At 35.4% G+C, this 25,459-nt stretch overlaps 1 protein-coding gene across 1 annotated transcript in view; it reads left to right on the top strand.

Moving 5' to 3' along the window:
- The first annotated feature begins 10,571 nt into the window (after window positions 1-10,571).
- LOC108782891 (defective proboscis extension response 1) overlaps window positions 10,572-25,459 on the top strand; it is a 90,218-nt gene continuing 75,330 nt past the window's right edge. Inside the window, exon 1 of the mRNA XM_018551284.1 lies at window positions 10,572-10,647. Coding sequence (XP_018406786.1) covers window positions 10,572-10,647 — 76 coding nt within the window. The remainder of the gene's footprint in view (window positions 10,648-25,459) is intronic.

Here is a 25,459-nt window from a genome sequence, read left to right on the forward strand (position 1 = left end):
TATTGCTTGCTATTTCATTTTTAAGATGATAATGGTATTATGTATTGCTTAACGCGTGCGATAAGTATTTTACATTTTCTCAAAGCAACAAAAATGAAAGTATCCAAAATAAAAAAAAATAAAATAAAACAGCCGTATCAAATAAACGAGAAATGTATACCGTCTATTTATCGAGGTTTGATACTCGTTTCCACCAATGCTGCAACGTAAATTAATCTTTAATAAACATTCGATGATTTTCTTTTATTACACACGATATAAGTCATTCATGTTCTAAGTTAATTTTTATCACTTGTAAAAATATAAAAAGTTATTAGTGATTTTTACATAAACTTTAATATCTTTAGAAAATATAAAATTATATACATATATTAAAAAGAGAGAAGATCGCGAAGTCTCTAGCCATTATTTAGCCAAATATTCTTAGTAATTTAAAGAAAAAAGAGTGCATAGAACAATCTTATCCTTATATTTCAATTCATTCTTCATCTTCCACAGTCCTAAACATTAAAAAAAGATGTAGAATAAATAAAACCAAGATTAAAGTTAATCTTTAGAACACATTTGGGTCATTCGTGCTACGCATTTCTTTTCTTCGAATTACTAAAAGCACTTCGCTAAATAATGATCTCTATTCTTTTCTCTATTTCAGTACACAAGAGTAAACATGCTTTCTAAATATATTAAAGTTTATGTAAGAATCACTTAATGTATGCATATCTAGTAAAAGTGATAAGAATTAAATTGAATCGGGGGATCAAAGTTAATCTACATTAAAAATAGACGTTAATGGTTGTAATTACATTACTTTATTTTTACGGCAGTAAAGCAACATTTATGACATTTATGGTTTAATGTGAGGTTTGGCTCATTGTCCAAAATACATTGATCTTGCCACAAAGCGCTTACGAAAGCCTCTTGCGGCGGTAAGATAGGACAGATTCGCCCGTTTTTGTGAGACAGAGCGACAACTTTTCGGGCCGCTCACCCGCGCGAAGTTTCGACCGAAATTAGCGACACGGTTGGCCTGGAACGGCAAGACCGTAACTCACCAGCTTCCACCATCGCCGTACGATTGTATTGCAAGTTCGGGACGAATCGTGGCGCACGCCGAGGACGAGGAATATTATACGTGTCTGATTTAAAACGGGCACAACTACTGCGAATTCATTACGCCCCGTTTGTTCCGCGCGTCGGATGCGATTCCGGTTGTCACTCCCGTATTTTCAGTGATATTTAACCGTGAGACTGTCGAACTTTCTTTGGACGTATCTGTTATCAAAATGGAACACTCGCGAGTAACATGAAAAGGAAAAAATTACTTCGATTTCGGAGAACAAATCACAGATTATCATTACTAGTCGGAAAATAATAAAATTCCAACATCAGAAATTGGAAAATTTAAGTGAAATGAGATAATTTGTTACGATATTGAGCAGATATGCGTTCTGCGCTATTGGGAATGTATTCAGTCATTTATTAGAATTGCTATTTCTGAAGAGCTATAATGAACTCAATAACTTTAACTGCAACGATTTTAATGAACGGCTCTCAGTTTCCAATTTAATAGCTTTATCATTGTGCTCCTTTGATACATTATTAGCATTATACAATACAATATTCTAACGTAACTACATTTTTCGAAGTCATAGCGTAACGTGATTAAAATTTCTCACATTAATGACATATCCTAATGTTGAATAAAAATAAAACTGTGTCGAAACACATAAAATCATGAAAAAATTAGAAAATTTGATGTAAAGCATAAGTAAAAAATGCAAATCAATGTAACAAGCCGACTGAATGATCATGTATAAAGCTTGTATTATTCATAATAAAACTGATAATTACAAACATTTCGATCACAATTTAGATCATCTTCAGTGTATCAACAAAGTATTAAGACATTTAAATATTGAGCACTACATTAAATTTTTTTAATACAATATAAAAGAGATGCTTTGTAGAACAGGAGATACGTCGCGAATATAAAGTCGCGAATAAAATTAGATGTGTTCTATACATTAAAAACTTTAATCATTCTTCGTCGACTTAAGATACTCAAGTAAAAAGTTATAATAAAAGTTAGCTGCGCATAAATTATGTTTTAATTGCCATTCGCTGACTTTGACTTTTATTAAAACCTACCATATACGCGCAGATATGTTCTTTCACCTCTGTTTAATATTTTAGCTTAAATTAATAAATTAAAAAAAATAAATATCATTGTGAATCTTAATGTTCCGAGAACCTGTTATAATAAAAAACAATTTCATAAATCATTAGTATAAGTATACACTTATCAACTTTTATAAAATAGTAATTATTTTGGGACAAAAAAATTATTATTCGAAGAAATCCATTATTTTTAATGACAAAAACAATTTAAATAATAAAATTCTCAATAAAAATATAACACGTAATATAATAGTTCGTTCTGTAGTAGTTTAATTTTTACAACATATTCATTATCGAATACTAAATGTTTGGCTGCGCGATGTAATTGGCGAGAAAGAACTTCAAAGCGATCTTGCTCCAAGCTCATGCGTCTTTAGTTATTGTGCGTTCGGCTTTTACATACACTGTCGCAGGCAGCTTTTACGCTCTCAGCCCGTTCGGCCATGACGCAAATGACATCAAAGCGGCTGAACGTGTAAGTCAACAACGCAACGACGAGCTTTGGACCCATAATTATGCAGCAGCTGCGTGTACCTTCTGCTAAAACGTACGCTATACGCCGATATTACTCCGTTTAATGTAAATGTACATGTACACTTAATCACGTCACTTTCGTAAATATAATATTTACGAACCTCTCTGAACGAAAATGTTTCAATAAGTATTATCACAGGAAAGTTATGTTTATCAGCCCGATTACATTCCCAAATCAAGCAGTAAATATTTAATTAGAAGCAACTTTCTGATTTCCACGTGCAGTGCATTAATTTATTTATGAAACGAAAATCAAACAAAATGGCATCGAGAAACGTGAATAAACAGGATCTGTTTTACGATACCGTGACACATTCCAGTTAAATACAAATTTCCCCCCCCCCCCTCTCCCATTGATTTTTTATTTATTATTACAAAAAATAACATCTATATTTGAGCGAGAACAGTCACCGTAGAATTTATCGAACTACTTTACATTATTGCCGAAAGCATAGACGACCTCCTCCCCCTCCTCCTCCTTCTCCTCCTTTCCCTTCCTTTTTTTCGAGTCGCGGTCGTACATCAGTTTTTAAGAGTGATCGATCAAACTTTTCAATACACTTACACGAGAGGGCGGGGAAGTCCTTCCCGATTTAATATACCATTAAGCTTAAATGTACTGCATCCGGGGGCACTTCGTTCTACCACCTCCCCACCCCAACTACTTCGTGCTTCCGCATTGAAAACTTAAATTGTGCGCATTCACTTCGTCCTGGATTTTTGCTTTCCAAGTCCCAGGGAATTAATCTTATTTCAATATTGATAAAGTCGGTCGTAAGTCATAGCTTCGATCGCGGTTCCAATGTGCTCCGATAAATCACTTCACGACTGTCGACTGGTTGAAAGTTGCTCCATAAACTCGCAGCTCTTTGACACCTTATTCTTGCAAATGCTTCTCATTAGAGATGACATTCATGGAAAAGAACCGCACAATCCGATGACTCCGTACGAAACGGACATCCGAAGAGAAATAATCCTTCCATTAAACGAGAGACTTTTCCTTATCAGAGCTATAATATTCAAATATAATTGGGTCGAAGTCGTTCTACTTTTAATAAAAAAAAAAAGAATACGCTGTATATAATAATATATAATAATTGTTAAAAAAACCTACACAATCACCAAAAACCCTATCAACCATCATTATAGGAGGCAGTCCAGGTTAAGGAAGACATACTAAAGGTAATGGCCCGTTTATACCGCGGAAACGGCCCGTCAAGAAAATCGATATCACTCACAGCATTGAAGCTATGGAATGCGGTGGGAACCCGCAGGCTGGTTCTTAAACCGCGATTTCTTAGCTAGTGAAATGGCGGTGTTTAACATGAGAAGGCGTTTCACAAAGGGCAGCTCGTTATGACACTAAATCAACTGCCGTAAAAACTTGGAAAATTCTGATAAGAATAAGAGTGAAATGAGATAGGACAGTGGGAAGAATACCCTGCAGCCTTGAACTCGTAGACCATTGCATTTTTAAGCACGCTAACAGCAAAGTGACAACGTGAAAATAGTATTAACGTTACGAGTGTCGGAATAATGATAAGTACAATGCCTTCGAGGGAATTTAGGTACAAAGTGCAAGGGAAGGACGATAGCAGCGTAATTACAGTAAGCGACATATACAATTGACATCCTTTCAGAGAGAAAAATTCTTTCTCGTAATAAGAAAAGGAATCCTATTTTTAATCGAGAAATGGAACTTGATACTTTTAATAAAAAATATTCATACGTACAAATATATTTTTCAGTTCAATAAACTGCGTATCGATTCAATTTGCCAGACTTAAAATGCAATTGCAAATCAAAGGCATCAAAGCTGAAATAATAGGCCTCTTCTTTTTAGCTGAACTTTTTGTACGATTCATCTTTCATCTTTTTCTTTTAACGTTGAAAAGAAAAAAAGTAAAGAGATTAATTGTGCAAGAAGTTCAGCTAAAAAGAACAGATCTAATGTCGCAGATTAAAATGCTTGTCAATTTAATAATGATAGGAATAAGCGTCTTAAAAATATGCAAACAATTTATTGTGAAAAATATCATCTAAGAATTCAAATCTGGAATTTTGACAAGCGTCTTACCAATTATTGGACCACTAAGACATATAGTGACATATTAATGTTAATCGCAATCACTAGTGAGAGAACGTCATTTTTTAAGAAAACGTATATAAACAACAAATAATAGAAAGATTCTCTCTCTTGCAATTTATATGTTATAAACAATAAATATCAAAATAAAGTTTAGATCTAGCAGATCAATATTGTTACAAGTCCGAAACTGAATATCACGTTATGTAATATCAATACGAATTTCCCAGTAAATGCGTAATCAAACAACGCTAATCTTCAACCACGATATGTCGTGTCATAGTAAAATCAATAATCGGCACGATATGATGCGAAAATGCGTGCGCGAGTGCATACATCTACCTATGCGGGAGATATCTGTGAGTTTTTACATAACCATCGGGGTTAACCTCCTAGTAACATTTATTGCGTAAAATATCGAAAACGCACCGTGCGCGTGTGATCTGCAATTATATTTTTCGCTGACACATAAAAAATAATTAATCATTAACGAATTTAGGCTGGTCGGCACGAAGCGATATCGCAACTGTTTGTTCGCCAAGTGGTCACGACGCGACGGTTTAATTTAAATAATGTATGTTAAAATCGGACTTAATACCACGCTTTCTCTCGTAAAACTCTGAGAGCGTTTAATTCCCTGACGATTATCGAAATAAAAGCCGAATTTATACTCATGGGACAGGCGATTCGAGTGAGTATTATCAACACAAAGCATTCTCGGCCAGGGATTGCGTAAATATGTTCAGCGAGTTATTGCGATTTTATGTCGATGTAATCTCTGGGTATTATAACGACGTTGTAATATCGTTTGGATAAAGTATCAAAACACCGTGGATGAAAAACGAATCATATTTTAAATAAATACGGTAGTTTGTTATTAAAAAACAAAGAGCAATTTATGCAGTAGACAGAGAGAAAAATGTTTCCCTCAGGATTATACGTTCAATCATCACTTACATTCTGAGAAGCGATTTATTTTTCATGCTTTTTTATGCGAAAGTGTATTATTTATAAAGTTTTAGTATGATAAGTATCTTTATTTATAGACATATATCTGCATATATAAGAGATTTTAATTAATTAATTAACAGATTTTTATCTATACATAATAGATTTACACACATTTATCTATATAATATATGCATATTATGTATTTATATAATATGTATTATAATAAATATAATTTTTTTAATCAAAAAAGATATGTATAGTACATTTCAAGAAATAAATAAAAAGCTTCGTAATAATTTAGATACCAGAAAATATTATTTCAAGTAAAATTGTGTGTAACAGATAATACTTCATTTTATATATGACAATAAATTAATAAATTATTAATTATATTATAGAATCTTAGAATCGATATGTATATAACTGTATGTTTCTCTACAATTTTGTAACAATTGTAAACTGCAGAAACTATTTGATCACAACAAACTAGTCCAATAAAAAATATTCAATATTTTATTAGTATTATTCAGATTGATCTTTGCAAAAATGTAAATGTTGCGAAAATTAGTCATATCATTAGGTTTATCGCAAAAATTAATCTATCCTAAGCTGCAATGAGAATTCCAGGATATCTAAGCTAACGATCTGAAATTGCGCGAAAACATGCTGGACCTTCGATGTTCACGCCGTACGATTAACGCTAAACGCTACTGTACGGTTTTGAGTGCTACTGATATAACTGATTGCTTACATGCACGACGTCAGCGAGGGAGTAGATCAAGACAGCCTATATTCGGCGTTTCACGCACGTTGGAAATTCGACTCCTGTGGTTTTAGGGTGAATCTTTGAGTGTTGTGCAAGCAGATGCACGACTAAATATTTAATCGAAATGTTAGTAGTTATAGGTACTATACGTAAAATGTCATCAATTCGAAGTTTTGACTTTAGGGGTGCACATAATTTCACAAAATATCTGTAAAACAATTATTAACAAAATATAAACGAAATGAGAAAACTTTGTACAGCCTAATAAACATCGTTACAAATAACTTTAATTTTATCATATTTAATATTATATTATATTATATTTTTGCTACATCTCATATAATGTTAAATTTTATTTTACTTACACTGTAAGAAATAAAATGTTAATTTTAACGTTTTTGCGTATCTCAGAAAATCCTACATCTTTATAAGTTAAAATGAACATTTTATTTTTAACAGTGTATTAATAAATACATCCAACAATTATTTTTAATTAAAATATATTACTTTTTTCATATATAATTTATTTAATTTCTCATTATATATTAAATACTTTTTACTTTTGGCGGCTAAATAATGTAATTTTAATCGAAAGTATAAATGAAATTTCTATAGACATCTTGTATATTGCGATCACAGCTTGCTACAATTTATTGTCAATAAAGACAATCAATCTTTGGTTCAATTAATTAGAGAAAATAAAATATATTTTTTTGAAAGATCAAATTAAAAACAAAACGACTAAATGTGAATATTAGATCTAGTGTATATAGATTTTGCAAGTACTCATTATTATATTATTTTTCACTTTAATGGTGACTTTTTTTATTTATCTTAATTAGAACACATTTACGTAACACGTGAAGAAAATTGAACAATATAGTATACACGTCGCAATCTGTCTCAATCACGATGCATGCTGCTGCATACCGCAAAACGTATTGATGTAACAACTGATTAATGTAGCAATGTCCGATTCACATCAGGATCATAACTCAATAGATCCCTGATATATTATTCTGCTCGTAAGATCAACTACGCAGAATTCTCGTTAACGTGTAGCGTTCGGTGTACCGACTGCAGGCTTGAACAAATACCACTCAACAACGAAGGCTATACCATAGGTATGCCGTGCTGCACGGTCTCGTATAAACGTGTAACAGGCGGAACATTTTGCTCTAGATCCGTTCGATCAATCCCGTCCCATCTGAAAGCACGCGCTGGCACGTATCCTTTTGGAATCGCTAAAGCCCGCCTGTACGTTGCGATGGAACCCATGAAGCTGTCCGGCAAAGCCCGTTCTATGATCTAAACAGAGTGGCGATCCGCCTAAAAGAAAGTCAAAACCACGTTTCAGCGGATCCGACATTACATTGAAATAGTTTCATCGACATCAAACTGCCGTTGCAACATTTAGGCAAACTCTCAAATTTATTTTTTCAAAAACACACACGATCGATAAACATTCATCGCAAAACTTTGCAAAGAGAAATTCGTCTATGATGTAATTAATTTTTGCTTGGTGATCAAAAATTATTAATATTAATATTGCAGTGGATTTATTTGTGAATTTAAGATAAATTGAAAATTAATTAAGTATAATACTAATTCACACAATTAATATGCAGAGACAATAGAAATATTTTCATCAATAAATAAAATTAGCTTTACGATAATGAAAGCTTTGTTGAATCTTAATTAGAACAATTAAGTGCACAGCTTTAAAGCCATTGAATACAAATCGACGTAAGATATATTTTAATAAAAATATAGAAACGAGTTATATAAGTCGCAAAATCAATATATTTTATTGTGTTGATAAAATATACACTGCGCATTTTATCAATTTAGTAGATATCTCGCTTTTACATTCAGATTAGATTAGTGTACAATAGCTTTAATGCACGCTGAGTGCCAGTTCTGTCAATGAAAAACGTTATAAATTATAGCTAATGTCTATGCAGTATGAGACAAATTTCTACTCGTACCGAAGCTGTTCTCGACTATACAAAAGCTCCTGTAATTTTACAAATATGTAAATCGAAAACACTATCAACGGATAAATTATTAGTCCGTAATTCCGCAAATACGTGGACCACCAAGCTCTTGGATAAAGCACTTATAGATCTCAGCTTCAATAAGCTCTTGCACTGATATAGCGTTCGCAATCGTGAGTTTCTACCTCGTGCACTAACATTAACAGCCGTTATTGTCGATAGAGGCGAGTCTGCGGTGCATACTTGGCAACGGTATTCACGTCGATAACTTTCTGTAAACAGGAACACGTTACGCGCCTCTACCAATGTGTTGTAGTTTGGCAATCTTGCTGAATCTTGCTGGAGTTCAATGGGTACGTAGCGCAAGCATGCGAAATTATCAACTGAAACAAAAAAAGGAAGAGACGAGAAAATAAACACAGAGGAGGATAGAGAGAGAGAAAGAGAGCGTATACATACGCGTGCAGAGCGAATGATATTCCAGTTTAGCGTACTATTATATATTGATCGAGCGCGATAAGGATTGTTTAGAACCTATTCAATATAACCTATTCAATATAAATTAAATGCCTAAAGCATGTCTATTATTCCACTAAAGTGGACCCACATGAATGATATGTCTAAAGCATGACCTATTATTCTATTGAAGTGGGAACATACATTCGCAGTGTATCTATGATTACAAAACATTATTCTATAGAGTCTAATTATCACCGCTCACTGTTAAAAAAAAAACTTACGACTGCATTATGTAATCAGGCTGCGTATTCGGGATAGAGTAATTCATGGTGCAAGAAGAATTACGACAGCCGCTAATAACTGACGGCTGATACGAACAAAGTTCTCCGATCTGTCAGCAGCGACAACATCATAATTCTCGCGAAGACGTCGGAGACAGCCGCGGGGTCGACAACAAGACAGACTCCTCGACGAACGTCGTGCTCCGGTGCACCCCCGCAGCGGTCATCCCTCAGTGGTCGGCTGGTCGCGGCGCCGCTTGACGAGATAGACGAAGAGGAATAGAAGAGAGGCAGAGAGAAGAGAAGCGGTCTGCGCGTAACCGGTCCGCGCTTTATCCGCGGCGAACGCAGCAAAGTCATCGCGCAAGCGCGCGGTGACGAAGTGTCCCCCACAGGATCATTTCGCGCCGCGACGCCGAGCGGCAGGCCTCATCCGCGTCGGCGGCTGGTCCATGCGGGTTCAACGTCGTCGCGCGGGTGGACGACGACGACGGCGACGACGAAGGGCGACAACGCAGCCCGACGACGATCAAGGGGTGTACGATGACGGTCGTCCGGCAGTCTTGTTAGTTAATCGGGGAAAAAACGCGACCCGGATCAACCTGATTGCCGATCGAATGCTGGCCAACGCGCGCGTCTCGGCCGGAGGATGCTGCGCCTGAGACAGGGCACTCGCGGATCGCGCGTCGCGACGCTCGTCCAGGCGGAAGCTCCACGTGAGCGCGGCTGTCATCGGGGACGCGTGCAGGTGCTCCTCGGCCGCGTGAGAGCGGCCGCAGGACATCATCTGTGAGCATTCAGACCTTAATACCGTGGATTATCGTCGAGGATTTACGATCAATACGCGTATAGCATCTGACAATACTGCTGATATATCGTATCATCCGCGTCTTCTACGCTCGCGGAAGCTTTCACGCATTCAGAGTTGATATAGTTCTAATAAATACGTGTCATTGCAGTGGTGAATGATTAATGTTCTCGCTAGGTGTTAATCTTGGTGTAATTTCTTTATCGGAACACAAATGTTCATGTAAGAATTAAAAATTGCTTATAGTGAAGTACGAAACATGTGTATGGTTTTGTGGTGAGAGTCTTGAGTGTCTATTATCCTTTCAAGGAGGCGCTATCGATTTGACAAGAAAACTTAATCTTGTTTTCATTGTGGAAGATACGACACGGTGAAGACATTGCATGGTGTGCGGACCCGGGAATATATGTAAAAATCGGTGGCTACACGTCGTGGCTTCACACGACAGCGAGTACTGGTAACGGTTAACAAACAAGGATCGGTAGTGCAGCGAGCGATCGAGGTGTTAAAAATGCTGTGTCGCTGGTACGCCGTGCTGGTACTCGCTGGTATTTTCCTGGTTATCGAGGCGATCGCGGTCAGCCAAGGTACGTTGCAATCTCATCTCATCCGAAATCCTCAGAACGTTAGCGAACGACTAACTCGTCCAACGTGAACTTCACTTCGCCGAGGAAACTTACCGCGTTCTTGCGGAAATACTCGAGATAACATGCTCCTGCGAGACTAATCTACGTAATTGAATGTCAACGATGAAATCTGATACAGTACCCTCATTTTCACGCTCATCTAGAAAACTTATCACGTCGCTAAAACTAAAGTACTACTGCAGAGTATAATCTTTGTAGGGGCACGCTGCAAATTATGTAATGTGTGTAACAATAAGTGTCTTCATATATGTGTGTGATTTAATTTCCAGTGTAAAAATAACACATACCGAAAATGGATTTACACATTATTTATTAAATGCATAGTACTCCAAATTTATTTGAAATAGAATCTCTAAAAAAATGAAAATTCTGCCAGTCTTAAAAAGATCAATCTTTAAGTGAGATTTCATTCTTTATAGAGTGAGATTCCAATTCAAAGGATTTAGAGAGTGTGGTGTTGTTTGTTACATAGAAATATAAATTACATTTATAAAAGCACTTATTGCACACTTGAATTTGCAGTGCAAAAATCACTTTTTCTTCATGCTGTCTTCTCTTTTCATTATGCGAGTATAACACGCTTCTATTACCATACACTTCTTAACGTTCACACAGAAAAACGTAATCACTAGTAAAATAGGTTTTCCGTAAAATCAAACGTGTAATGTCGCAAGAAATTTCTGCTCCATTACGCTATATTGGAGCTTTAAGAACCTTCGCAAAGCGAGTTAAGTTTTTTCGCAGTTGTCTACCTCTAATCAACGCGCGCAGTCTTGCATTACTAATCGCGATTTAATGAGAAACACATGCTCAAAGAAAATTCTCAGACGCTAATTGGAATGAATACGTACTTAAGACTTGAAATCAGATTTGCACAGCGTTATCTTAAAAACAATCTAGATCTTTTCTTAACTCCAATGTATACATAATTACCTAGTAACTATACTATCAAAATGTAAATGGCATATAAAAAGATAAACCAAGAATATACGACATCGACATTATTTTCACATGCATCTTTTCACTTATAAAATTAAATTTTTAAATATGTATAAATTAAATCCAGTGTGATATTTATGTAAAAAAAATGATATATGAACTTCGGAACTAATGAAAGGACAAATCGTATCTGGGAATATACATCTTCTCCCCATAGAGTCTCTCGAATTCCAGCAGCATCGGAATTTTGATGCCGGCGCGGAATTGTATGCAGTTACGTAACACTTGCTCATTCGCACCGCTCCGGTTGTCGTTCATAGCGATCCAAAGTAATTACGTGAGCGAAGATTATGTCAGTTCGACCGACATCGCGCCAACATCCCGCTACTAACTTGCGGAAATATCTGCGCGGCGAGTTCGCGGGTGCCGAGTTTGGAAACATCGCGGTCGCATTCAGTCTCGCGCCGCTAATTGTCGGTTCATAGTCAGTGATCCAGGATAATTGCGCGGATGGTGGCTGCTCGAGTGCGAATGCACCGCTCGGGACCACGTAGCGGGAGATGGCATACGTGCTAATGCGCGGAAACACGTGCGAGGATTTGCCTCGTATACGTTTTAACCGTACTACGACGACGGCGACGACGACGGGGACAACCGCGACTATGAGATTGCGTAGCCACCGTCAGCAGCGTTTTACGACACGGCGTCACTTGAATAATTAAAAGTCGGCTCGTTTACTTGGTATTCACCGGACGCCGTACTAGTATCGATCACAGAACGTACAACCGTCACCGACTGGTCCCATGATTACGGATACGGATGAAATCCTTACAATCAGAGCGCGCGACAAAATGTGGCACGTATCAGAGACGCGAGTACACAGAGAGGCACAAACGGAACAAAAGCACTCGTCTCGCTTCGCATCGTCCGCGCATATTGGCTCGAGAACGTAATTGAGTGCGACGTACAAACACTCGCGGCAATTGTTTTGCCGTTTGTCAAGGGAGACATGATTTCACCACTTTGAAACTAGTCTGGCAGCTGGAACGCGGTATTCCGCGAGAGATAACGAGCATTGTCTATCTTTTTCGCAGCAAGACCAAAAAAATTCAGGGGAACAAAACAGGAAAAGTGAATAATTAATCGCCAAGAGAGATAAAATGTCATAAAATAGTCAAGTCAAATCGTTTAAGAAATAAAAATGCAAAATATGGTTTGCTACAATATCTGAAAGTGTTGGATCATCAAAATAATGAAGACGCTCAAATTGATAGCTAAAATGTCAAAACCTTTACAGCATTAGCATCATGTTGTATCCCATACGTAATTATTATTTTGATGGTCAATCAAATTATTTGTAAACCTTTCTTTCCGTGCATAAAAATGTAATTAAAACGCATCTGGGTTAAGACTTCTTTCATCAACTCATCAACTCCTGGTGAAGTTAATCGATAATTAATTCGTAGAAGTGCCAACAGCAGTTCAATGTATCAGAACTCCTTTCTCTTCTTTTTCTAAAATAAACCGTATTTGGTTCTTAGATTGACAATTGGTGGCTGATTTATGTCCGTTTTCTACCAATGTAGTTTAATTTTAATATTGGTTCAACTAGCTGTTCATCTTTTCTTCAATTTTGAGGAAAGGAAAAAAAAATGAAGAGTAAGTTAAACCGATTGAAGTTATCTGCATTAACGGAAACAGGCATTAATTATCAATTAATTTAATTGACGATTGATGAAGAAGACCCTTAGATATTAATTGATACTAATTTGTTAATATACAAAAAAATGTATTATATGATAAATATATTCCGATTATTAATTATTGTAAAGCGTAGGAGTTCCAAATTAATGAGAAATAGACAATACCTGTCAAGTGCTCTTTTTATTCGCGACACACACAAGTATTATTTCTTTCATCCAAATGTTCGAGTGCATCCATTAACTTCTCATTCATGTATCGATCCGATATACTTGTGTACGAATTTTATTGCTCTCGTCTAATTAATTGTTAACGAGCGCGGAAATACTTGCATGATCGACGATGATGCACAGATACAGCCGTGTGACGCGTATGCGTTTAACGCTAATGTGAGTTCAACGCCGAGTTGATTGACGTATATGCGAATCGTGGACATGTGGCTCATTCGTGAAAGCATAATCGACGAACGACGATTTGGCATTAGGAACTATTTGTACAGCAAAATTTAACAAACGCTTTCGATTAACATTGAAGTTAATACTGTCGCGCGCAATATCTACTAAATACTTGACCTACTGCCACGTATTAATTCTTCGAAATTTTCTATTCAATGACATCAAACGCCGCACTACCAATTTTCCGACAAAATAAAGCCATTCGCAATTTTCGTGAAACAAGCAAGTAATGAAACTGTCCGACACGCATTATGCTAATTGCAGCGTTACCATGCAGTCATCACACAAAAAAAGTGAGATAATGACTATTTGTTAACTGAAAAGCGGTAAAATGTAACCTTTTAAGTATTAAAATAGTAATTAAAAATGACCCTTTTTCAAATTTTTGAGTAATTAAAGCCATTTAAGCAAATAAATTTTCGCCGATCTATCTTTAGATAGCATATATACTATTATCCCCAGGTATAATACTATTAATATAATACTATTAGCAAATACTATTATTAACTACATTATATTATTATCTAAGTAATGTGTAAGGATAATACATATATACGTTAGATGGTAAAAAAGACAATAAATTAAAGAATGGAACAAAAAACACAAATATATTTTTTAAATATGCGAAAAATATTTATGGTCTCCAAAAGAGTCACGTTAGTATCCGAAACTTAAAAAGACTTAAGGAGACCAACTGAATAAATATCGAGGAACAGTGAGAGAGACCGAGAAAAAGAGAGAGAGAGAGAGAGAGAGAGAGAGAGAGAGAGAGAGAGAGAGAGAGAGAGAAAACTGTTATCAAATAAGATAGCAATAAAAATATGAATAAAACGCTTATGTTTTACAAATCCCATGTCAGTTCAGGAAAAAAAAAATGATATGATCTATTCAAACTGTGTATGTGGAATAATTTATCAGTAACTTATAAAAAAAACTTGACAAAAAATTACTAGACGTAATTTGATAATTAGCGTTAAAAAGATCAATGCTGTCAATTCGACCAGAAATTATAGTAGATCGCAGTTCTATTGCAGTTCGATGTGAAGAATGCAAACTCAATCGAGCGGCTTAAATTAATCCAATCTGCGACAACGGCTCATACTCGAATTAATTAACACATGATCCGCGTCGCTCTTTGATGTACGCATTTTTAATATAATCCGCTTCCGGATGCAACGCGTCACGTGCAGAGCGTAATTGCAATCGCTCAATTCAACAGGATCGCCATCTAGTCATGAGAGTTTTTAATTAGCCTGAAAATCATGTCTTAAACTGAGAGAGGAAGACAGTAATCTGCTTTACTTACTAAATATATCCCCTTTGAGCTGTCTGTTATTCAGGTTGTTCATTTTTTTGTCGTCGTTTATGAGCTCGCTTTTGAAAGAGAACGTTACACATTTCCATAGGATCAAATGACCAAAAGGAGACATCGAGCTTTTAATAAAGAGGACGAAACTTCACAAAATTTTTTCTCCTTTCTTAAACCATTCTTTTAAAAATCTTTTTCTCTGATACATGTGAAACAGTTCTCAGATATTGTCTATAAACCAGATGTAAACAAGAAGATCGTACAATTTTTTTCGTTAAATATTAAAACTCAGGAATCCATTAAGACGTGTGCGAAACGTCATCACAAAGTATACGAGATATGGTCGGTAAAAAGTACTCCATTTCAACGGAAACTCGTTAAGACCGTCCTCTAATTGCAGAAAATCAATCTTGCGAAGTTGCACGAACGAGAACATCGCTTTTCACCGACACGCACAAAATCGCGTCGTTAGTCTCTGTAATTATAGAGACAGTCTGGACCGGGGGAGCTCGTTTCGACTCGATCCAATGCGCAATTTTATACAAGTTACCCGAGAATGCGTCCTACGAAACTTCATCAACGGAATCTTTGACCAATTCTTTTTTAAACGAAAACTTATATGTTTTGCATTTTTAGCATGTTCGGTGTGCGTGTATATATATATATATATATATAAACGTCTAAAATCAGACATTCCAGATTATAACTTGGTTTAAAAATAAAACTGAAGTTAAATTACGAACAAAGAGATTGCAATGTACATGTTGCATGATTCATGAAAAACACACGAAATATGAAAAAAATTCATGAAAAATTCATGTCCAATATATTTTAATATTTTCATATTTCCTTCGTGAAAAGGTCCAAAATCATCTGATTCATAGATGCAATTTATAGCACGTTATACCAACGCTTTGATCTATATCTAGATAATATGCAAATTTGAAAATAGTAAATTGAAATATAAGATCAATTGAAACTGTTAAGAATGATTTTCCCTTGTATCTCAAATAAAAGCGTATATAACACGAAAGTGCTCATTTTCTCTTCGACGTTTCTTCAAGTGCCAATCCGTTTACCGAAGCGTAACCGATAGCTTTGCTCTTGAATTCGCGGCGAAACAGATTTCACAACACGCTGCGGAGAGCATGTAATTGAAAGTAGCTGACAAGCGGTCAAATTCAGCAATAGCAGTTCAAATAGCGGTTACACGTAATTTTCGCTACCAATACGGGTTACACAAGATTCTGGCGTTGCGAATCCGCAATACATACGGACGCCGCGCCGCGTAGACGCATTTACACAGTATGTACAATTTCCCATTTCCATTTTCGCACGGAACTCATGTGTCATACGAAGAAAGCGATTTTATGGAAAAAAAATTCTATGAGCGCTCCATGAATAATTTAGATACGTACTAAATATGAAAATATAATGATCATGTGACAAGAAAATCAATATATCTATTATACAATACATACACATGTATATGTATAATATGTACATATATGTTATGTATAATATATATATATATATTTATGTATAGTTTGTCACAGAAACTTATAATACACATAGCAAAAAGTAAATCGAGTGTATATTTTATTCGTATAAGCGTAATTTGCACAATTTAAAGTTATACAGAATATATGTATAACAGAATAATCTGGTCTAAAAATAATAATATGTTACATGATCATTGTTGTTCAATTTGATGCGTACGTGAATTATATATTCTATTTTGTGCACGTGCATCAACGTCTGTTTCAACAAAGTTTAATTAACCATAACGAAATTGCCAGGCGTACGGTCTGCCTAGAAATTACAAACTAACATCTCACGGTCTTTATTCCCTCGATTCTAATTAATTCAATTATATTGCAACAGAGTTTAATTACGATTCAGTCTGTTAAATCCAACCGTAGGTACCGAAAACCATAACAATATTTTAACAGCAAAAGATGTCATAGAAAATAAAATTAACTCACGATCTAAACGTCACACATCACATATGTATCTTCGCTAAATGAAAATTAAACGTTGATTATTCCGAGGAAAATCTTTTTCGTTCTATCATTACTAAATATTAATGTAAAAGGCTATGAATCATCAGATATTTGGTACTTGGATAAGAATAAAATTCGTTCACCGACAGAATCAATATGGCTAACTATTTGGTAGAGAAATACGCACGTCCTGATGAGAAAATCTCCATAATCATCCACGTTCACCGTCATAAATCACTCCGGGTACGGGCGGATTGCACAGCCAGGCGCCTTGACGCGCACGATTTCTGGCTTCATATCGCGAACTCGTGTCCTGCTTTATGTATTACATAAGCTGAACCTAGCCAACGGCTGTAAGTCGATGACACGTTCTGCCGCCGCTTACGTGCGCAACGATTCCGCGACCAACCGCGAGAAAGCCACCCGAGGATACACCCTGTCTTGCTTCCTGTCTTGTAAAGGCTAACGTGAAATAGTGCTATTCGTGTCCAAGAGAAAACTCGCAAGTGACATTTTTCGTATTTTTATAAATGACAATTTCTAGCAATTGCAGCGATAAAAAATAGAACTATATGCTGCGCATACATTTATCGCTAAAAATCATAACCGTATTGATTTTCATGTTATGTTTGAATTTAATGAAAAAACATATTTCTTATTATTCAACAAAATTTGAAAAAAAAGAATGCAGAAACTTAAAAAATATTTTGCATGTTACCATGCTCCATTTACATTTTTCTCTTCAATCCCTTCTATCAAAATATGAACTGTATAAAAATAATATTTGACTTACTTATATTTTTAATATATTTGATTGTAAATTTATTTAGAGAATGAAATTCTATATCACATATATGAATATAATAACAATAGGAGAATAAAATTTTTAAGTCGAAATTGCTTGTATGTGTTATACCTAATATAGATATAATAAAATTGTAATTTGAGAAAATTCACTTCTTATTACTTACGTTACAACAACAACGTTGCACTCTCATCGGCTCTTTACTAATGGAATTTCTTGTCATTTATCATTAAATCAATATAACAAAAATAAAATACTCATCCAAAATATACGTGCTTTAATTGTTTACTTATATACATACATCTATGTACAACTTAAATTACATGCTGTCAAAGAAGCAATGGTAATGCGATCCGTTGAATTATCAAACAATTTTATTTTTAACTTTTATTTACGTCAAAATGTAGCTCTATTTCTGTAGTTAGTTTTAAAGTGAACATTGTGACCGTATTAACATATGAATAATAAACTAAATTTGAGTCAAATTTAATACTTTTTTTTAGTCAAATTGTTCGATCAAATTAATAACATACTAAGTAGAGGAGCAACAGCGATCTATATATATGATTAAAAATAATTTAAATCACATATAATTAGACATTATGAATTTAATAGTGCAGTAGATGACTATTTTGCGTAATTTCAGACATTTCAAAGCAACTTTCAAATACCTAGGTATACGTGTTACACTACATCCTTTACAACGTTATGCTAAGTAAAGGCTCTTCAAGTTCTCTTCATACATCATTATGGAACATTATTATATGAAGGGTAGATAGAATCAATTACAAACTAATTACGTGTAACAGTGATGGGAGTAGTCTGATTTTCATGCACGATTCTTTAATTATACTCCTTATGTTTTATGAGTAAAAGCGTACGATCTAATAAATACGTATTAGCGTTATCGTCAGGCGGAAGCGCTCATGGAAAAATTAAATGACCCCGGGTCCATTAAATTTAAACACGGTATTAAAACATTCGGGATAAAACGAGGTTAAATTAGCGCGAGGGATCGCTTTGCTCTCGCTTATCTGCGGTACCCGCGAAATCCCCTGCTATTATTTACGAGCAGCTTAGCGTGTAACATACATACATTTTCTGTTGGAACACACTCCCGTTTTGTATTTTTATTATCAGTTGAGCTACCAAAGGATGGACGTACTACTCTCGCCGCGTTTCAAAGAAGACCCGCGCACTGTCCCGCGCGTGCATTTACGACGCTCGCGTGTGATCGTAAATCGCCATTTACAACCCTATCCATGTGCCTTTTTCCTTTTTCTCTCCTCGAAGTGCAGCTGCTAATAGGTTTCCGCGCGAACGTTTCGATACATTACCGCGGGCGCACTCTCCTTCAAAACGAAAAAATACTTATCCTGGTACATGATACGAAAGAGTGCTTCGTATCTCGTAATTCATGATTTTCGTTGCGAAAGCCGCAAAAAATATAAAGCGTTTTACTTCAGCACCAAATTCGTGACTGGCATTTACGTAATTTTGCATGTACGCGCACTTCTTGGAAAGTCTTTTTTATTAGATCAGTGAACGAATACTTTTATGTCTACAAAGAAATATCAGACCTGCAGATCTGTTTTTTAACTCTTAACGCAAATTTCGTTATTATTGTAACACTTATTCACTGCTTACTATATAGTAAAAAAAACTGCGCAGCAGTTTATAACGAAACTTTGCGTCAAGAGTTACAGAATAAGTCTGCTGGTAATTACGTCATCATTTTGTGAGCGCTGTGCTTGTGTTTTAAAAGGGCATTATGTTAACTTGCATTTAATTGTAAGTTTTTCTCAAAACTCGATTTAAAGATGGCTATGTAAGATGATAATGTTTAACACGATTCGATATCAATAATATCAATAATCAGTAATCTGTATTGAGTATTTAAAATATGAACCTTCCATGAAATATCCCAGACAAAATGCATATTCAAAAACGAAACGTTTACAAAATGTTCCGACATTTTTTACAAAAGGCGTCTTATGTTCCGATCTTAGATTTTGTTATAACATTGAAGCTCAAACAGCATTGTGAAATTAAAGGAAAGTAGAAATAATGGTTTCAAACGTATAATATATTTCACTAAAGAAAATAAGAAATATTACATATCTCTTAATAAGTGTCATTACCAAGTTGCCAAAGTTTACTTTAGCAGAAGTTTAAAACTGTCTCTTCACTATACTTGATCTCAATAGAGTGCCACGTGTATTTAATTGCAAATTATCAGTAGAGTTTTAGTGCGAAATTATTATCGCTCTGCCAGGAAAATTATTTCTTATTTTATATTATTTATTTCATAACACACGTCGCATGTAACATTTCATTCTATTTCCAATACTATCGGCAAGACGACATTTTTGTGAAACCTGAAAATCCATTACACAGTCTTGATGAAATTCGTTACGTAGATGAACGAGAAAATATAAGTGAAGCGCACACACGATCGAGAAACGCGTGACTCGACACGTTAATAATATAACTGACTCCAATCGCAAATACCGCAAGTTGAATCTGCTAATTGAAACGTAATAACGAAGCATTCAGCTTGATATCGTGGCGGCGAATGTAATTATCGGTAATTTAGTAGCGAGAGGAAAAATACAAGAGTCACCGTACATATTGTGGAGGATTATCCGAATTGGAAGGTACTCTAAAAGAGAAGAAAGACAGCTCTTTGTGCTGCTCATTACCAGTGGCGAAAAAAAGTATTGTACATTGTCATGCATGCACATATTTTATCTTATGTGATATCAGATAGCAAAAATAAACGTGACAAATTTCACGCTAAATTAAAAATCAAACAAGTTTTTCTAATATGTAAAAATAAATTAAACATCTTCATTATAATAATACAGATAAAATTGTCGATTATTAGGTCTGTTCTTTTCAGAACAGTCTGTTCTGTTCTGAATTTCTTGGACCATTCATCTTTTCTTTTCCTCTCTCCATTGAGAAGAGAAAAAATGAACGCTGCACAAGAAGTTCAGTTAAAAAGACTTATTACCTTTTGAAAAATTTAACATGCTTACAGAAACTATTAGCAACACCATCAACGTATTCATCTGTTACCAATAGCAACAAATTTCAAGTTGCTTAATTAATTTCTGCTGCCATGCTTATGAATTCGCGTAATAAGGATCGGGCGTACGACTAAATTGCCTACCGTAATTAGTAGTTAACGAGGAGACGTTACACTTGCTCGCAGCACAAAACTGGCTAAGGGTTACCTGCAGAGGATTCTCTCGCAAGAGAATCGATGTTACCTTATAATGTAACTATATAATGACATTGTATATAGTTGATCATAGTTACCATGTCTGCAGCAGCTTGCAATCTCGCTTGGAAACCATAACGATGTCATATGTGAGATTTTTGATCGCAACAAGTAATAAATTGAATCGTATTTAAAGCAAACTAGCATTAAATGAGATTAATACAAATAGTGAGATAATTAATTTGGACATTATATTTAGTAATATCAATACAAGAGAGAGACCTACATAAATTATTCATTTAATCAGATAATTCAGATTACAGTATTAATGTAAATCCAAATTAATCGCATTGTTCATTATGTGATATTTTTTTATTGACCTTTAAGATAAAATCTCTTATCAATTTATATAATATTTTAGTTTTCCCCAAGATCTCTGTCACAAAAACAAGAATTTTCAGTTTTTTAAGAATTAATTTTTCAATTTGAATATTATACATAAATAAACAGTTTTATTTTTTTTTATATTTGCAATGGAAGAACTTGACAAATAATTTTGAAACTTTATATTTCTAAGCCATAAGCCGTCTACGTACAAATGCTAAAGAAAATATTTTTATATGGAAACGGACAACTATTTTTTTAATCGCTATAACAACCAATCTTTGTTGTCGATGCGTGCAGTGAAACGAATACCACGTGTGTCGTCGAACAAGCTACAAATCCGCGTTACGAATTTGCGGATTAAAGCATATATCGACGAAACATTTACGCAACCGATTTGCATGTAATGCAACGATAATCGTTCCAACAAAACGTTATCGAAAAAGATTATTAATCGAGGTGTGGCGTAAAATGTACATATTACGAGGTCGGTCGACGATGCGAAAAGGATCCGTATTTAAACTCCAGTACGACCGCTGTTACCGTCCCGTATAATCCGCTTAAATTCGTTTCACCCGGCCAGAATGTTCAGAATTTGTATTATTACAGTCATTACTCTGGCTCGCGTACGTGTTTAATGGGCAGGTCTGCAATTGCAGAGGTTGCGAGTAAATAAATCGAGAGATGCTTAAAAAGATACTGAATAGACTTTTTTACCATGGCGTTATTCAAATCCGTTACAAAACTGAAAATCATTTTGGAGAACGTGATTTACTATAAGAACAATCAAAAGTCAAAAAAGAAATACGTTCGTACATATATTTATCCATCAATATAATTTGCCTGCAGAAGGAAAGAAATCGCATCTTGTAGAAAACACACAGCGGAATAACAGTCTTCTAGTACCATCAACTGTATACGCGTAACAATGCAGTAAAAGTTTCATACAATACCACAAATATTTGTCTTTTCCAGAGTAATGTTTAAAATAAAAGAACACATCGTTAAGTTTGTTATTTTACTCGCGCTCGCGATTTACAGTACATACAGTATCTCTATCCGCTTTAAGACGCAGTATCAACAATCTCAGCCACAGCCTGAAAACTTCTTCAACTTTCATCTCGAGCGCGGATGATGCCTGCGCTATGCGTGTATCCGTCCGAGTGTCGAGGAAATTGCCGAAGTACATGGAACTTTTGCCCGCTGTTGCCTTTGAGCCCGACAAATTTTCCACCGCCGCGTCTACCCTTGCGTCTACATGTCGCGACCCGGCCGCATAGAGACGAGCTTTTTCCCCCGTGGTACCTTGCAATTTTCTCGAAAGCCTTTCGAATTTCGAGCCGTTCGCCGACGTCTGCGAACCACCGTCGGCCGCTCTGCCGGCGTCTGATAAATAAGTAAAACGGTATCCCCGAACTATACAAATTGTATGCTTTTTAATCGCATGCAATTCTAATGTTTCGTGCGAAACACTCGAACGTGTTAATAAAGTAATTGCACGAGGTTTTATTTTTTTCATTTTTTAAATTTGTATGCAATTTGTACAATATAAAGCGATAAAAATATCTGAAAACTAAACGCGCTGACATTTTTTCACTGCTCCTGTTCAGCTGCCAACTAGTGTAATAACTTTTTTTTTTTAATGCATTTTATACTATTAGTAACGTTACGTGCGGTTTTCGTTAAGTCTCGTAATTTCATAACGCTGCATGTTACACCTAATTTTATGTCAAGATACGTCACGCTGTATAAATTATGTTGTAACTTCGAGGACAAGTTTAGGGTAAAATTTGCGAACATCGTTGTTGTAAGTCAACAACAACATTAGAGGTTTCAAGGAAGCTCTTGTTGCCAGAAAGTGCGATATTCTAGCTCTTATCATACTTAACACTAAAATGTAACTCCCTAATCCCGACGTTTACTTATATCCCGAAATTTAGTATGATATATTGAAGTCTCAAAACTAGCACATATTTGCGACTTTACACGCGATAATACTTTTGTAGAAAATTTTTTTAGAAAATAGAAAACATTCATGTAAATTTACTAATGTAATTAAAATTACTAACGACACTATCGGTAGTTTACAACTTTTCCAGAATGCTTATTGTTCTAAAAATCAATAATTGATTGTGAATAAAAAATTTAGAAAATTGTATTAATTGTGTTAACCCTCCGCTGGCATTGTTGCACTTTAATTACAAATATAGGTTTTTGATTGTGAAAATTTTGATGAAATTTAAATCTGTGAAAAAATAAGTAAAATAAAATTTAATTTCTATGATAAAAACTCGTTTAGACTTTATACAGTCCAGAACAATATATAAAATGAAATAAAAATATATATGTTATATATAATATATGTATTGTACAAAAATTTGCAATAAATTTCAAAAACTCAAGTTGAAAATATACATGTATGAATAAATAATTTGATAAGTCTTTTCTGCTTAATCAAACTATTGTACATAATGTAACCATATCACGCCACTTTTAATAATCTAAGAGATAAAACCTTTCATCAGAAAGCTTAAGCAATTTGCAAATAGAGATTTCCTTTCAGGTTAAACCTTTGGGCGGTATCATATCCATATTCTTTTCTCCTATAAATAGACCTTCTCTCATACAGGCGAATGTAATGAGTGTTTGCATCTCGTACATCATGAAGATAAGCCCGATCACATTTCAATGTCACGACGTGGCCACGTGGACTATGAGAAATCGAGTACTCTCGTGTATCTCTTTCTCTTGGCGTACCGCAATACCTTTACCCATAAATAAATGGTTTATAAGCGCGGATCGAATGTGCAGGGCGTGTCTTCAAAGGCTTCGCCTTTTAACCACGACCTCTTTTACTCACGCACGACAATAACGTATGGCTTCTTTTAAAACGATTGCGATAATTGCTTTGCGAGGAAAAAAGATCAAACGTGTCGACAAATCTTATGAAGAGAGAATTGTCGTCTTTTGAAAGACGATCTTAATAGTGTTTGGAAGAACTATAGGTCTGTCATTGTTTAACGGCAAGCGGATTGTGTAACAAGGTACAAGGTGACAGATCCAATTACCCAATCACCTGGCTCAATTGTGTAATGTTCCAATCTAGGCAGAGACAAGATTTAACCGTAGGTTTCGATTAAGTCTTATATGCAACAACTTATCTTATATTGAAATCATTTTGTTTCATGTGTATAAAGTACGTACATCACTCAATGCATATATTATCTTGTTATCAAAGTTTTACTTTTATGCAAAGTATTTTTTAGGATATTCAATTTATACATTTCTCATACATTTGCATTTTTTTAAATAAATTTAAATAGAATGAAAATTAAAATAGAACAAAGAATTATATACAAAAATCTCCAAGTTATAAAATAATATCTAGCCGTAGAATAATGACGTTGCTTTAGCTCTGTGATACACAATTGCTACGATTTCATGGATAGTTAACGAGACGACGTTAACGATTGATCACAATTTTATTCGAGTTCGTCGTATCGACTGGCGAAAGATAACGCGGCGCTTTCTCGAAGTCGAATCCCCGGTAGTGTCGTCCATAACTGCACTACCGTAAGACGTTATAAATAAAAGAACATCGTAATCTCGGTGGTCGGTCGTGTCTTACGTATGTATGAAGGGGTAAACCGTGCCCCTCGAACATGCGCCGCGCGCGAACGACGCGAGGGGTACGAACGGGCAGGCGGCGCAGGAGTTAGGCTGTCCGGGAAGTTGATATAGAGCCTCAAGAGACGGCCCCCGCCGGCCTCCGACATTGAATTATAGCTATGGCTCTCGGCGAAACCGGGAACTTGTTATCCGAGGTTATGACAGTATAAAAATACTCATCGTTAAGAGCCCCGAAGTTCGGAAGTATCGGTGCGCGCGTGTCACATTGGCCGACGACTTCTCGGTGAGTTAAGAACGTGT

Source organism: Cyphomyrmex costatus, unplaced genomic scaffold (assembly GCF_001594065.2).
Source record: "Cyphomyrmex costatus isolate MS0001 unplaced genomic scaffold, Ccosl1.0 scaffold137, whole genome shotgun sequence".
Lineage (NCBI taxonomy): Eukaryota > Metazoa > Arthropoda > Insecta > Hymenoptera > Formicidae > Cyphomyrmex > Cyphomyrmex costatus.